Raw genomic sequence first — 14,934 nt, forward strand, 5'->3', positions numbered from 1 at the left:
ATTGAAGAGCTAAGGTGTTGATTCTCTAATAAAACTCCTCTTTCTCCAAAATATTAGTCAGTCACTGGAATTAAATAGACATTAAGAAAAAGAAATAAAACCCAGAATTTTAGACATTCTAACTGAAGGTCCCGTTCCTCCTGAATTATTCTAAATGCTTGTGATGCTATCATTTGACTCGTTCACCACTCGCCCTAGGACAGAGAAAACCTGAATTTATAATGTAAAAATAAAGTGGAAAAATAAATACTTTTTGGGAAGGGGAAAAAATAGTAAAAAAATAATATCACCCTTTCAGGCCTTCTTCATAAATCATAAGAAACAAATAAAAGGCATAAACCCAATATTTTCCGATGAAATCTTTCAGGATTTTGCTGTATGTTTTTCCAATGAAAATACGTACACTATCCCTAACACAAATTGTCCTAGCAGAGTTGTGAGCATTATCTCCTATGTTAATCCAAGCCCTCTGAGCAGCCCAAGAACATGGAGAAGTCACAACAGGGCTAGGCTCTTCTAAAAATCTTAACAGATGGCAAACAGCGATGCTCAGAAGTAATTGTTTTTCCAATTAAAAAGATTATAGTTAAAAACAGTTTTCCCATGCCAAGCAAAATCACTAATCCCCAGTGAACACTATGTTGAAGCAAAGTTTCAAACTTAAAGGGACAATTGGTGACACTAAAGCTCTCTTTACACCAGTTGATGATCTGGCCCACACTGTTTCTTCATTAGCTCTATTTACTAGAGTACAGCTAGATTTTTTTTGAATTAAACATGTATTATTTAACTCATCCATGGATGAATTAAAAAGGAAAATCAATTGCAGCACAAACTAAACATGTACAATTTCATCTAAAAAAGCCAATAGTTAGGAAGTTATGAATGTGAAAACAGCATTGTAAGAGATCATTTTGCAACTTCTACTGTTGTAGGCACTAGCAGGCACCAGTTGATATGTTATTGTTCTGATTTATTAGCTCACCTTCCTTTGAATCAAGATCTTTATATAGTTTTACATAACTTCAGCACATGTTTTCAGGATATTATGGATTTTCATTGGATCAGAACCGGGGTTCTCAAACTTCATTGCACCGTGCCCCTTTCTTACAGCAAAAAATACTACACAACCCCAGGTGGGGGGCTAAGCCCAAGCCCTGCCGCCCCAGGCTGAAGCACCTTCAACTTCAGCCCTTGGCAGTGGGGGTCGGGCTTTGGCTTTGGCCTTGGCCCCAGCAAGTCTAACGCCAGCCCTGGCAACCCCATTAAAATGGGGTCACGACCCACAGTTTGAGAACCGCTGGATCAGAACCATTGACCGGCCTAAGAATTATTTCAGTTACCATGTCTGGATATGTTTTTTGGAGGTGGTTGCATGCATTCAAAAATCTTTATCATCATCCAGAGCCCTAATTTGTATGTTTTGATAAATAAATATATAACGTGTGTGTGTGGAGTCTGGGTAGGAGGGCACTCATTCATTTTGCAACAGTCCCAATTGCCAGCACGTATCTAAGATTTTAAAGTTCAGCTGGACAAGTTCTGCCTGCTTTATATTTTAAAAAATAATAATCATCATCATTTGATTTAATAGGGAAAAAAACTAACTATAATTAACATTGCTCTGTTCCATAAATGCTAATTAGCAATAGTGTGTTATGTATTTAAATAAACATTCCTATATAATCTTATAAAATTATATCAACTAAAAATAGTATCTCTAGAAAATAAGATGGGGAGAGACTTAAATGGTGTTATCAATTACCTTCATTCGATTCCATCAAAAGGGTCCTCCTACATCCATCACAGTTAAAGATTTATATCATAGCTGTACAATACATTAATTAGTGATTGTCCTGGAAGAACTGTGCATCTGTCAATGTGATTTACAATCTTCTACCTTCTTCCTCACCTCCACCAGTAATTACTATCTCTACTAGAATATATGAATCATGACATCAGTCACATTAACACTGGCATTAGCAGCTAAACTGGCATATCCTATATGTTGTGCTACTCCAAGTAACAGTTTTGTGAACTTTTCCAGGGGCAAAAGAACTCACAAATCACTTCTCATATAGGCTTTTGAAAACACCAATTCCACAACTAAATTTTCCAGAGTTGCTCATTGAAACTGAAAGTCTTGTCTGGCAAGGAGGAAGAAAAAAGTTTGGGGCTCCTTTAAGCATCTCTTCTAAATTAGGGTTACATGGGACTTACCTGAGTGGAACCAAAGGTGGAACAGGAAGTGGCTGGATCAGGTGGAGGCAGTGAGCCACCACGTGCACTGGTCAAGAGGAGAGAATTTATACCCATGCACTCTGGAAGGAACCCTCTCTCTCATTAATCATAGATCACCAACACCCACCCTCCAACCATGGAATCAGAGTAAGACTGCGTTTTTATGATCTGTTGTGGGCATTGCACTAGTCATCATTTTTCTTTCAGGGCTGGGAAAGAATTTTTCCCTCACTGCCAAATTGGCTGAAATGGGGTGAGCTTTTCACTTTGCCCACAGGTCAGGGATCCAGTGGGGTAGGTAAGGAGGTTAAGCCAAGATGCCACAATTTAGCAGGTACCAGGTGTCCAGTGCAGTACTTGTTAACAGAGATGATACAGTTCCCTAACAAACAGCAGTTGGATGGAGATTTAGGAGAAGTCATCCACTAAAGAAGCTGGGAAAAGGAGGGTTGGAGCTCCTAAAGTCAGACAACCCACCCTCCTTTTTTCCCGTTTCTCTTAACCCTCCCATGAGAGGAAGGTGGAGGGGTCCCAGCAACAGGCTTGGAGCAGGTTAGAAAAGAGGAGAGTTGACAGCAGCCCTCACAAATAAGTGGAAATGATTGAGAAAAGCCATGTACAATTTCTTCTCGAGTATTCCCAGATAAGTTAAATGAGGAGAGTTGAGGCCTAATTAAACTACATCCATTGCTGGTTGTGCAAAAAAGGCAAAGCTTCATTAATAAAGTCTTTGCATAATGCTTCAAGACAGGAAAAATACATTAACATAGCTCCCCATACGTTAAAAAGGTAGATTCTAGAAAGACAAATGCACAACCAGCTACACTTTTATGGTAAGTTCATACCAGAAAACTTGCTTAAAAACAGGCAATACAATTGTCTGTTTCTTTAAAATCACAAAGATAGAAAATTACTATTACTTACATTAGAAAACTTGAAGTGGTTTTGGCAATAACTTGTGGCAATAACCATTATGCCCCAATGTTGGTGTTAAAACAGCTCTATAAAGACGGACACTTCTCCGCTCTTAGGCCATTCATGATTAAAAATTGCAGTAACTCTGATTTTGTAATTTACCACAATTTCTAGGAAAACAGAGCACTTAGGGGGAACCCATCACTCCTCTAGAAATCAGAAGACTCTTGGCCAAAAACTTTTGTCAGAAATTTCTCCAAGTTCTCTTTCTAACCTCTCAATCATATGTAATTTATGTTTTATTATTTTAATATTATCTCTACCCCAGAAAAGATCGTAGGTAGCCTAATTAATTATTAAAAATACTTTTTATAGTTAAATAGATGAATAAATGCTTAACAGATATAAAAATCTTGGCTAAAATCCTAGTTTTTCAGTCATAGGATTATCCATACCTACTCAATTGAACTTTTTATTGGCATGTAGTATTCAGATATTATAAGGTAAGACAGCTGCTTGATAGGATTTCTTCAACTCAAAAAGGAGTTACCTCGCCTTTTGTTCAAAGGACAGTAGTCAGACAACAGCTGGGTATGAGAGTTGGAAACTTTCAAGCCCTTTATTAGTTGGATCAATCTTCTGTTACATATTACAGCTATTTAATTTTGCACTGTTTTCTTTCTGACAGAGACACAAAACAGGGTTGTCTCCTTTCATGGATTTTTTGCCTTTTCTGCACAACAACCAATTAGCTTGATCACTGAAACCTTAGTGTGCTGTGGAACACTCAAAACCCCTTAACTTATGGATATGAAGCATTCCATATCTCCATATTGTCTAAATTAAATCAAAGATTAAGGTATAGGTTTAGACTGTGGTTTTCAAAGCCAAGTGAGGGTATATTTTAATGGAAATTGTGTATCAAAATGCACAGAGATATAAGAATTACCATACTGGGTAAGACGTATGGTCCATTTAGTTGACTATCATGTCTCTGACACTGGATAGTACCAGATGCTTCACAGGAAGGCACAAGAAACTGTAGAAGAAGCAGATATGTGGTAACCTGCCATTGATGAAGATCTCATTCTGATCCAATTGTTAGAGATTGGTTTAAACCCTGAAACATGAGATTTTATCATCCTTCCATTATTCTTTTCATTAGCATTAACTGCAAGTTTTGTTATTGGATGTATAACATGTCCAATTCCTCTTTGAAGCTTTATAAGTTCTTGGCCTCAATGACATCATACAACAATGAATTCCACAGTCTAAATACATGTTCTGTGTAAAAGTATTTCCTTTATAAGTTTTTAATTTGCCATCTTTTAATTTAATTGAATAACTCCTTTTTCTTGCATTATGAAACAGGGAGAACATCTGATATATATTTTTATCATGTTTCCTCTTACTCATCTCCTTTCTAAGGTAAACAATCCCAATCTTTCCAGCCATCATATGAGAGTTTTTCCCCACTTAATCATATTCCTTCCCTCCTCTGAATCCCACTTTATTTCTGCAATATCCTTTTTGAGATGGGGTGATCAGTATTGTGCACAATATTCCATATGAGTCTGCATCTTTGATATATTTTTATAATACTGTACTACACTATACTTTTTTTCTCTATATTGTTCTCCATTTTTTTCTGTATTGCATCCTGGATACTCTTTTTAACCAAACCTGCACATTGAGCTTAGGTATTAACGGAGTGGATCACAATGATGCCCAGATCGCTTTCCTGTGTTAGTACAGTTAATTTAGAACCCTGTAAGGTTTATGATTACTACAAAATTTCCCCTCCACTTTGCAATACGTTGTATTTATCAACATTGGATTTCATCTGCTATCATGTAGACCATTCTGCTACCTTGATTAAGTCCTTCTGAAGTTCCTCATAGTATTTTCTGGACTTGACTATCTTAATAACTTTGTTATGGCCTAGTTGGCTTTGAAAATTTCAACATTAGCTAAATCACTTTATGGTATACACCCTATCACTCTAGTAACTGAGGTTTTAAAGTGGAGCCTAGCAGCTTCACTTATTTGAAATTTTTACCCCAGAATACAAAAGAAATAGAGAAAATCTATTCACTCAGAACTCAAATTGTTAGGTACTGTTTCCTCAACTCATGAACTGGTGTCAAGAAAAAACTCCACTGCAACTTGTGCTGAGGTGACAGATTTCCAGTAGATCCTGAATAGACAAGATCTCCATTCACATTAAGTTTTGGAATTTTTGCTTCACTGTGCACAGGTCCCTCCAGACATGCATACAGGATGTGTTCAAGACAACAAACCTAGTTATGCCAAATATATACAAATGTGGTAATAACACAATGTGACATATGTTAGAAATCAATCAAGGGGCTATTTCTGGTTCAAAGTGCTTGACAAAATGGCTCAGTTTACTTCAAGTCTGCTATTTGCAGGTACAGTATTGCTTGAATTTTTTATTTTGGATATTGTGTTACCTTCCCAATTTATTGGAACGTAAGTTAGCTGAGGCACAAATTACTCTGTTAGACATATTGTTTACATTCTTTTGCATGGATAGAGTATTGACTTACTCTTTAAGCCTGGGTTAGAAAGTATCAATAAAAATGCTTGATCTACCTACGCAACAGAAAGACTTGATGGATTCTACAGTATGTTCTTTTCAGAGTTTCATTTCTATTTTACCACAGCTATTAGATTTATAGCTTCACTTCCCCCTTTTCTTTCCCTGACCCTCAATTTTTATTAAAGTATATTAATGACTAACCTTGGTCTTTCAATCGAGAGAGAGAGCGAGCGAGCAAGAGAAAGCACTGGAATGGATTACCTAGGGAGGTGGTGGAATCTCCATCCTTAGAGGTTTTAAAGGCCCGACTTGACAAAGCCCTGGCTGGGATGATTTAGTTGGGATTGGTCCTGCCTTGAGCAGGGGGTTGGACTAGATGACCTCCTGAGGTCTCTTCTTACCCAAATCTTCTATGTTTGTATGAAATCTTGGTCGGGGGAAAATGGTGGGAGATTCACAGGCCCCATCTCCTCTTCTTCCCACAAGCAGATCAAAGGTGTATTAGTAGAGGAGCACAGCAGGACTGCTGTCAGCTCTATAGCAGCAAATGCACGGAACTCAGTGCTCAGAACAGTAGTTGATCCACCAAGCTCCCTCCAGTGCTGTTCTCCCTTTGCGCCACCTCACTTTGGGGGAAAGAGGGATAGCAATTGGTCACAGGTGCTTCTTTTTCTAACGCTCATGTCTCTCTCTCCTATTCTGGGGTGTGTGGCAGGAGGGGGTTCTCTCTCCTTTTGCTCCCCAGCCTGTACCAGGTTCCTTGAGGGGCACCACTAAGAGGTGCTCCTGTCCAGAACCCTTTCTACACTCCAAAACCTCCAGATATTTTTGTAACTGTATGGTGGTGTGGGAGAGGGATGGGAAGTACATGTGAACATTTCCACCCTTCCATAGTATTTTATGGCTAATGCTCTTTGAAGTAGCTGAAACCTTTTCAGGCAGGTGCTGAAGCCCTAACTATATCCTGGGCTGTACTGATGTATAAATCTACTTGGGCAGGGATTCTTCCTGCAAACAGGGATTGAAAAGAGTCTCAAACAAGAAATCCAAACCCATCAAAAACTAAGAGACACCAAATCTGGCCATTTGTTCACCCTGACCGTCACACTTCTATGAAAAGTGGTACCAAGGACTAGACCTGCACTTTTCAGAAACCATTACATCTGTTTTAGCTTTATGTTTGGTTTTTAAGTATTACTCATTTTTTTTCTTTTTTATATAACTTGGCCCTCCAATCACAAAACGACAATTACCAAAAAAAAAAAGACTAACATAATGACAAATAATAAAGCAAAAAAATACATGGATAAAAGAGTGAAACATATCTTAAATACCCAAACATCAAGACATAATGTGATCCATTAACAAAGTCATTAAGGCTTTCAGAGTTTCAATAAGTTACTGAAGGGCATTTAAGTTAAATATAACTGTGAATTTCTTTACTTTTATTGGGGAGAAAAAAGTCTAATAAGTGCTTTTGAAAACTGATTTACCCTTCTTGATTTGGAATAGATTTCTGAATGTCCCAGAAAAAAATATTTTTAATTGGTTACTATGACTAGCCTTTGAAAAATTATATTTTAGTATGATTAAAGCAAAATGCAGTCTGCAAATAACTATGATATTTTCAAAAGAAAATATATTTTCATTTGAGATATTAATTTAAGCAAACTGATGACTTGCCATTTGTATCAAATCTGTTTCAATTACTACTGTAAAACTAATATCAAAGAGAAAGAACAGGTCAAACCAGAATGTGTGTTACACTTCCTAGCTCCGGTTCAATAAATTAAATATTAGAGTTTTCACAAATAAAGGATAACTTTTACAAAAATCTATTATTTTTTAGAAAATTTCTTGTTAGTTTGTTTTCTGTGTGTGTGTGTGTATATGTATATATATATATTTATTTCATTTTACTTTTATACTTTACCTTAATTAATACACTTTATACAGAGCATTGGAACAATCCAATTATGTTAATTAAATTCAGATTCTCCTAAAATAATTCTGTGTAAAAATATAAAAAAAGATTATAGATTCTTCTGTAGCCGGGGCTTATATCTGCTATGTTGACTCTCCATATTTTGACTTGTAATATCTTTAATTACTTTCTTCTGTGCTTGTAGTGCCTTGTGATACTCACCACGCCTGTGCAAAGTGTTACTTATTGTTAATTTCTCTTAAATCAAAATATACACCTGTAAAATCCCTTTATTGGGTGGAGTTTCTATTACTTTATAGATATTTTGAATATATGAATATTGCATTTTTTGTGATTAAAATTTGTCATCTTAAGATAGTTTCTCTTAACAACTTATCAAATGTTACCTCTGCATTTAAGTTGTCAGCAAGGCTTTCAAGAAACTGGCTCTCAATTGGGTTCTGCTGAGTAAGCAGAGTCAGGTAATGGCTGAGTTTATCATGTGTTGTAATAATGATGCCTTCTCCAAATTTGTCAAACTGAGGCCGTCCAGCTCGACCAAATATCTGCATGACATCTAAAATTCCAAGGTCAACAAACGAGCCTCTTTTTGCAGCATATATTTGTGTTCCCTGGTTGAGGAAAAGTTAATAAAAATTACCATAAACACACACGAATATAATCCTGATGAGCTGAATACTGAAATTACGCAAATATAGCATGATCTCAAAAGTGTACCTTAACTAATCCTTTTATAATCTGCGATATATTTAAATCTGTACTATACAAACTGGATTCTGACTGGAGAGAATCAGTTTAACGAGATATAAATAACATTTCAAGTCAATCAGACCCCCCACAACAAAGATCTTGCATGCATTTTTACAGGTTTGTTTTAATACACATTCACTTGCAGAGCAGGATAAGCTCTTACCTTAATAATAACAGCATGAGCAGGAAGATTGACACCCCAGGCTAATGTGGCTGTACAAACGAGGACTTTGATATGTCCATGAGAAAACAAGTTCTCAACCAAACTTCTGTCTTGCCGCAGCATTCCTGCATGATGAATACTAAATCCATCTGGAAACAATTCACGTAACTGCTTGTTTCTGGACCTTTGTACCTACAATGGGCAAAGGAAACACATTAATTCAATGAGAACTACAGTACAGGAAGCACCATACTTAAAAAAGGATTCGAATTATCACTATTTCAAGAAGAAGAAAAAAAAAGATTAGTCTACTATTATGAACTATATAAAAACGAACCCTTTCCACTAATGGGGAAATTTAAGTACATACACACACCTGTTTATATACTGTAAGTGAATCAAATTGTTTCCCATAATTACTTGCAAAAGAATTTACTTACTGGGGACCCAGAGAAGCCAGATGAGCATTATACTACACTGGCTTCATTTAAGCTCAGATGGCTCAGATTTACCGATTCACAATATAAAAAAATATTTGAAATCCTGAATTTCTCTTTCCTTTTTAACATAAACTCTTTCTATTGGCAAGAATGATTGTTACTTTCCTGCTATTATAAGCATCTTATTACACTTCATTACCAACTGAGACTCTTTATGTTTATCTGTGGATTTCTAGAGCACCTGAAACTACAGTTTTTTCAGCACTACATACTGTATAACTAATTTATTTTATGTTCAGTTGTGGCAAATGTCAATTTCTGCTTTATCATTAGATATATTAGTCCCAATTCTGCTGTCTCACACGCACCATATATCTACCAAGAGCCCATAGAGTTGCACAGTAGGTAAAGCAGAGCAGAATTTGGATCATTACATTGGCATGTTGCCAAACACACACAATAAGTCTCCGCATGCACAGAAATAAATAGGGAGATGGGAAGGAGTGCAATTATGATGGGAGGAGAGAAAAATGAATACTTAATAAAAGCAATTCAGCACATCTACTTTTTTCAGAGTTAATAATTCTGGGTTCTGAGAACTTGTCGGGAAAATATATTGGGGCTAATGAGAGACTGAAAGGGTGACAAAGCTTCTCAATACCTGAGCTATACTGTCTCAATAGTTTTTATTTATTCATTTGAAGGGAACCAAACTAAGCTTCAAATTGGTGAAGTGTTCACGAGGATTTTTATGTAAGTCAGTAGAAAAATCACATTATGTTATTTAACTTGACTGCTGCATTGATTAAGAATGTATAAATATGAAACTGAGAATGAATAAATATGAAGCAATGCATTTCATGGGAACTATTCTTTGAAAGTTAGAAAAGGAAAACAAAATATTTTATAAAATACACAAATGTGAAAAAGGCCATTGTATGTAGCAAATCAACCTCCCCAAAAGAAAATCTCTTCATCTGCCTGTTGTCTTAATGTAGGCAAAATGTGAATTTGCTTCACTGTCAAAGTTGAGAATACTAGAACCAAGGAACTTCCAATCTCTAGTCAAAACTTGAGACACTTTTGCAACCATACAAGGTATAGTGAACAAGAGCAGCTGTTGATATTAAAACAGTTGCCCAACAAGTTTCAGAAAAATCATTGTCCAGCTATACCGAAAGGAGGACAGGAGACTCTTGATATGGATTTAATCAGTCCGGAACTTTATTATTAGATATTTGGGACTACCCAGCAGATAAAAATGTATAATGCAGGTAAATTCATGTTTATTCAAATAACTATTCGGGGCTTCCACCCGCGCCCTTCCTCTCCCGCCCTTCATTTTCCATCCAGCTCCCACAGCCAGCCCATGACTGGGATCTTACCATCCACCCCCTTCTTCCCCATAGGAGGGGTAAGATGGGCTATAAGTAATGGGGGGTGGGGTGGCTCCCTACCATACCAATCATAGGACTCCCCCATTCCATTCCTTTAACCAGCACCTCCTTTTTAAGTCCTTTACCAGGCCATTTATCCAGTCATTGGATGCCTTCTCTATGCAGTACCTGCACTGAATATCCACTCAACACTTACAAATGAGTTGCAACATAATAACTAACCCCTTTTCCTCCTCACCATAGTAAGCCCTCCCTAAAACCAGCTGTAGGGAAGGTGAAAACCCCCACTCCACCTAAATGAACATAGTGGTGAGGGAAAATACCTTCCTAACCGCTCTAAAAAGGAGTGACTAGTGCAAAGCCCACAGCAGGTCCTATCCAATCTGATATTCACCATCTTGAGGGGAGGAAGGATGGGTGCTGCCTTGCTAACTGCATGGAGAAAGGGCTTTTAATGCCCAAACCTGCCCCTTTTAAAGTCTTTTGCACTTATGTTCCCAGTGGATGAGTCAGTGTTGCCCACGCTGACCCCCAGGCTCCCCTCACCTGTAAAGCAGCAGCAGCTTCTGACCTCCTGCAGCAGCTTCTGACCTCCTGCCTCCCCTCACCCGTAAAGCACGGCTACCCTTCCTCTGGAAAGCCTGGATAACATCTCCCCCACTCCAGGTGAGATGCAGTCAAATTAATATTGGGAAAACAATCTATTAATAAGACCAGGTGCTGACATGCAGTTCTTTTAGATTAGATTAAGAGAAGAGAGAGGCTCTTCATGGAGACCAAAGGAGGAGCATGGGAAGTGTGTTTGTGAGGAAAAACAAAAATTAAGAGAAAAGGTTTAATCATTCCAGTATTCCAAATAGCTGAGCATTCTTGAGTATTTTATAATATATTTAAATATTTATTTGCATCCAAAATATACCAAATGCCTTAAAATAAAGTTCTTGAAGAAATTAGTTCTCAGTTTTGTTTATCAGATTTACAATGCTGGCTATCTTAGTGCAACATTAAACAATATTTTTTTAACAGGTACTTAAGAGATTAACTGTATTTTACTGCAAGATTATCAATAGTATGCTACAGAGTTCACAATACACATTTGATATTGTGAAAAACAATAATGATGGCTAGACTCAGACTGTCTACGGCACTGAAAAAATTAAGTGATATGTAAAGCACTGGTGGTTTGGAACTACCAGTGCAAAGAGTTCTGTTGTACATAAAAGAATCAAATCAAACAAGTGGTGTTAAAAACAACAACTGCAAATAGGCATCAAAGAGAAAAAACACATGTAATATGCAAAAATATTCAGCGGCTGTAACATATGCAAAATCTCTGTTTGAAGGATTGCACATTGCTCTATCAAGGCCAAAGAGATTCTTAAATATAAACAGCTAAAAGAAAAAAGCAGAGCCAAACAGAAAGAAAATGTTCCAGTCATTAAATGAGTGACACAACTGAATTATCACTTTTGTTTCTGGGACTTGAATGATTGCTATTAGCTTTTACAAAATAAAACCACCATACAAACAAACAAAGAAAATAAAACCAACCAAACAAGAAAACACGCTGGGGACAATGACTGATCTGAACTTCCAACTTGTTGAGGTCCTGATAATTAACACAGTCATAGTAAAAATAATATGAAATTCACCAGAATAAAGACAAATTTTCTGACCCTTAGCGATAGCCAGCTTTTATAAAAAAAAAATATGCACAGAATTTTTTTTAAATGTTGGCAAGTATGGTTGAACTTGTACATGCTCAGCACATCCTAAGACTCACTCAGAAGCTTAGAGGATTAACATTAGGCTTTGCAGAGTTCTACAGAAAGGTTCTAACATGATTTAGATTCCGGTATCAATCGGAACATATTACTAATACATACACTGTAAATGAAATCACGCTCCAGTTCACAGGTGCCTTCTTTTGATTTTAGTTTGCAATCTGAATTTCACTTTTCCATAATATTCAAACTTCATTTAAAGATAACTGCTCTAGTCATTTTAGCTTCTGGTTTTTGATTACTATTGAACTATTACACATAGAAGTTCAATATTTTCCCATTATAAGATCATGATCACTTTTAATATAAAAAATAATGGTTTCTGTAAAGAGAAATCATGTTTTACTAATCTATTAGAGTTCTTTGAAGGGGTCAGCAAACATAAGGACAAGGGGGATCCAGTGGACATAGTGTACTTAGATTTCCAGAAAGCCTTTGACAAGTCCCTCACCAAAGGCTCTTACATAAATTAAGTTGTCATGGGATAAGAGGGAAGATCCTTTCATGAATTGAGAACTAGTTAAAAAACAGGGAACAAAGTGTAGGAATAAATGGTAAATTTTCAGAATGGAGAGGGGTAACTAGTGGTGTTCCCCAAGGGTCAGTCCTAGGACCAATCCTATTCAACTTATTCATAAATGATCTGGAGAAAGGGGTAATCAGTGAGGTGGCAAAGTTTGCAGATGATACCAAACTGCTCAAGATAGTTAAGACCAAAGCAGACCGTGAAGAACTTCAAAAAGGTCTCACAAAACTAAGTGATTGGGCAACAAAATGGCAAATGGAATTTAATATGGATAAATGTAAAGTAATGCACATTGGAAAAAATAACCCCAACTATACATAAAATATGATGGGGACTAATTTATCTACAACTAATCAGGAGAAAGATCTTGGAGTCATCATGGACAATTCTCTGAAGACAGTTAAAAAAGACAGTTAAAAAAGCAAACAGGATGTTAGGAATCATTAAAAAAGGGATAGGGAATAAGACAGAGACTATCTTATTGCCCTTATATAAATCCATGGTATGCCCACATCTTGAATACTGCATACATTTGTGGTCTCCTCATCTCAAAAAAGATATACTGGCATTAGAAAAGGTTCAGAGAAGGGCAACTAAAATGATTAGGGGTTTGGAACGGGTCCCATATGAGGAGAGATTAAAGAGGCTAGGACTTTTCAGCTTGGAAAAGAGGAGACTAAGGGGGGATATGATAGAGGTATATAAAATCACGAGTGGTGTGGAGCAAGTGAATAAGGAAAAGTTATTTACTTATTCCTATAATATAAGAACTAGGGGCCACCAAATGAAATTAATGGGCAGCAGGTTTAAAACAAATAAAAGGAAGTAGTTCTTCACAGAGTGCACAGTCAACTTGTGGAACTGCTTGCCTGAGGAGGTTGTGAAGGCCAGGACTATAACAGGGTTTAAAAGAGAACTGGATAAATTCATGGAGGTTAAGTCCATTAATGGCTATTAGCCAGGATGGGCAAGGAATGGTGCCCCTAGCCTCCGTTTGTCAGAGGGTGGAGATGGATGTCAGGAGAGAGATCACTTGATCATTACCTGTTAGGGTCACTCCCTCTGGGACACCTGGCATTGGCCACTGTCGGTAGACAGGATACTGGGCTGGATGGACCTTTGGTCTGATCCAGTATGGCCATTCTTATGATAAAATGCTACAGATTAAGTGAACAGCTGAATTCTACATTTAATCCCTATGAATTACACACTTTAGAGTAAGAAATATCATGCATTTCTCAAGTTGTCCTCATTTTCAAAGAGAAATGAAGTGGGGAAATTCCTAAATCATCCTAAGGAAGGTTATTTTGCCAGAAGTTGGGAATAGGTGACAGGGAATGGATCACTTGATGATTACCTATTCTGTTCATTCCCTCTAGGGTACCTGGCATGGGCCACTGTCGGAAGAGGTGTGCTAGATGGACCTTTGGTCTGACCTGGTATGGCTGTTCTTATGTTCTTAGCCAGTGTGTAGTCTTTAAAGACAGCACCTTTGCAGACAAACCTAAGCACCATCTCCATTAATTACAGCACTGTTCTATTAAACCCTGATTTACATTATTCCAGAAGCAACAAAACCAGTGGTTAATATATATGAAAAGTGAAGCTGTAAAACATGAAATGATGTGTTACCTTCATTTTGTTTTTTATCACTGTTTTAAGGAGTTTATGTTACAATTTATCTGAAATGGTAAATGCTTCAAGGTGGATGGGGAAGTACCTTATTACGAAGTCTGTTTCCAGTGTCCTAATTACAATTGATTTTTCACCCCCATTGCTCAACTAGCTGCAAATTTATGACCTTTTGCTTCACGTGTGTCTGCATCAATAAGAGTATGTATTAAATAAATACTTGATAGAACATATTTAATAAACTTCACAGCTAAGATAGCCATGGCAATGTCTATATTTCTCCTTTCAGAGTCTTGAATTTCACGATGCTTTCTATGAGGGCGCATTAAAAATGGCAGTGTTACAAACAGTACAGTGAGTTGTCTACAGTGACTCAGAGAAAAATGTGCCACTTAATTTTAATGAGAAGTGAGGCGTACAAAATGAAAAAAAGATTTAATCATGCATTGGTGTTTTTCAACTACAGAGATAAAAAAACATAACATGACACTCTTCCCTACCTTCCCCTTTCATCTGATAGTACATTCATGGAAGAATACAAACTACCTGCTTTTTGTTTGAACAAAACAGGCTTATGG

The 14,934-nt window shown here is 37.0% G+C and overlaps 1 protein-coding gene across 4 annotated transcripts in view; it reads right to left on the reverse strand.

Annotated features, from left to right (window-relative positions):
- ASCC3 (activating signal cointegrator 1 complex subunit 3) overlaps nucleotides 1-14,934 on the reverse strand; it is a 524,193-nt gene that overhangs the window by 154,235 nt on the left and 355,024 nt on the right. For 3 of the 4 annotated variants that reach the window (XM_077812867.1, XM_077812866.1, XM_077812869.1), the window contains exons 15-16: nucleotides 8,578-8,769; nucleotides 8,051-8,275 (exon numbers count right to left, since the gene is read on the reverse strand). The exons of the other annotated variant lie outside the window; for it this stretch is intronic. In XM_077812867.1, coding sequence (XP_077668993.1) covers nucleotides 8,051-8,275; nucleotides 8,578-8,769 — 417 coding nt within the window. The remainder of the gene's footprint in view (nucleotides 1-8,050; nucleotides 8,276-8,577; nucleotides 8,770-14,934) is intronic. 4 annotated transcript variants of the gene reach the window in all.

Source organism: Eretmochelys imbricata, chromosome 3, assembly GCF_965152235.1.
Source record: "Eretmochelys imbricata isolate rEreImb1 chromosome 3, rEreImb1.hap1, whole genome shotgun sequence".
Classification (NCBI taxonomy): Eukaryota; Metazoa; Chordata; order Testudines; family Cheloniidae; genus Eretmochelys; species Eretmochelys imbricata.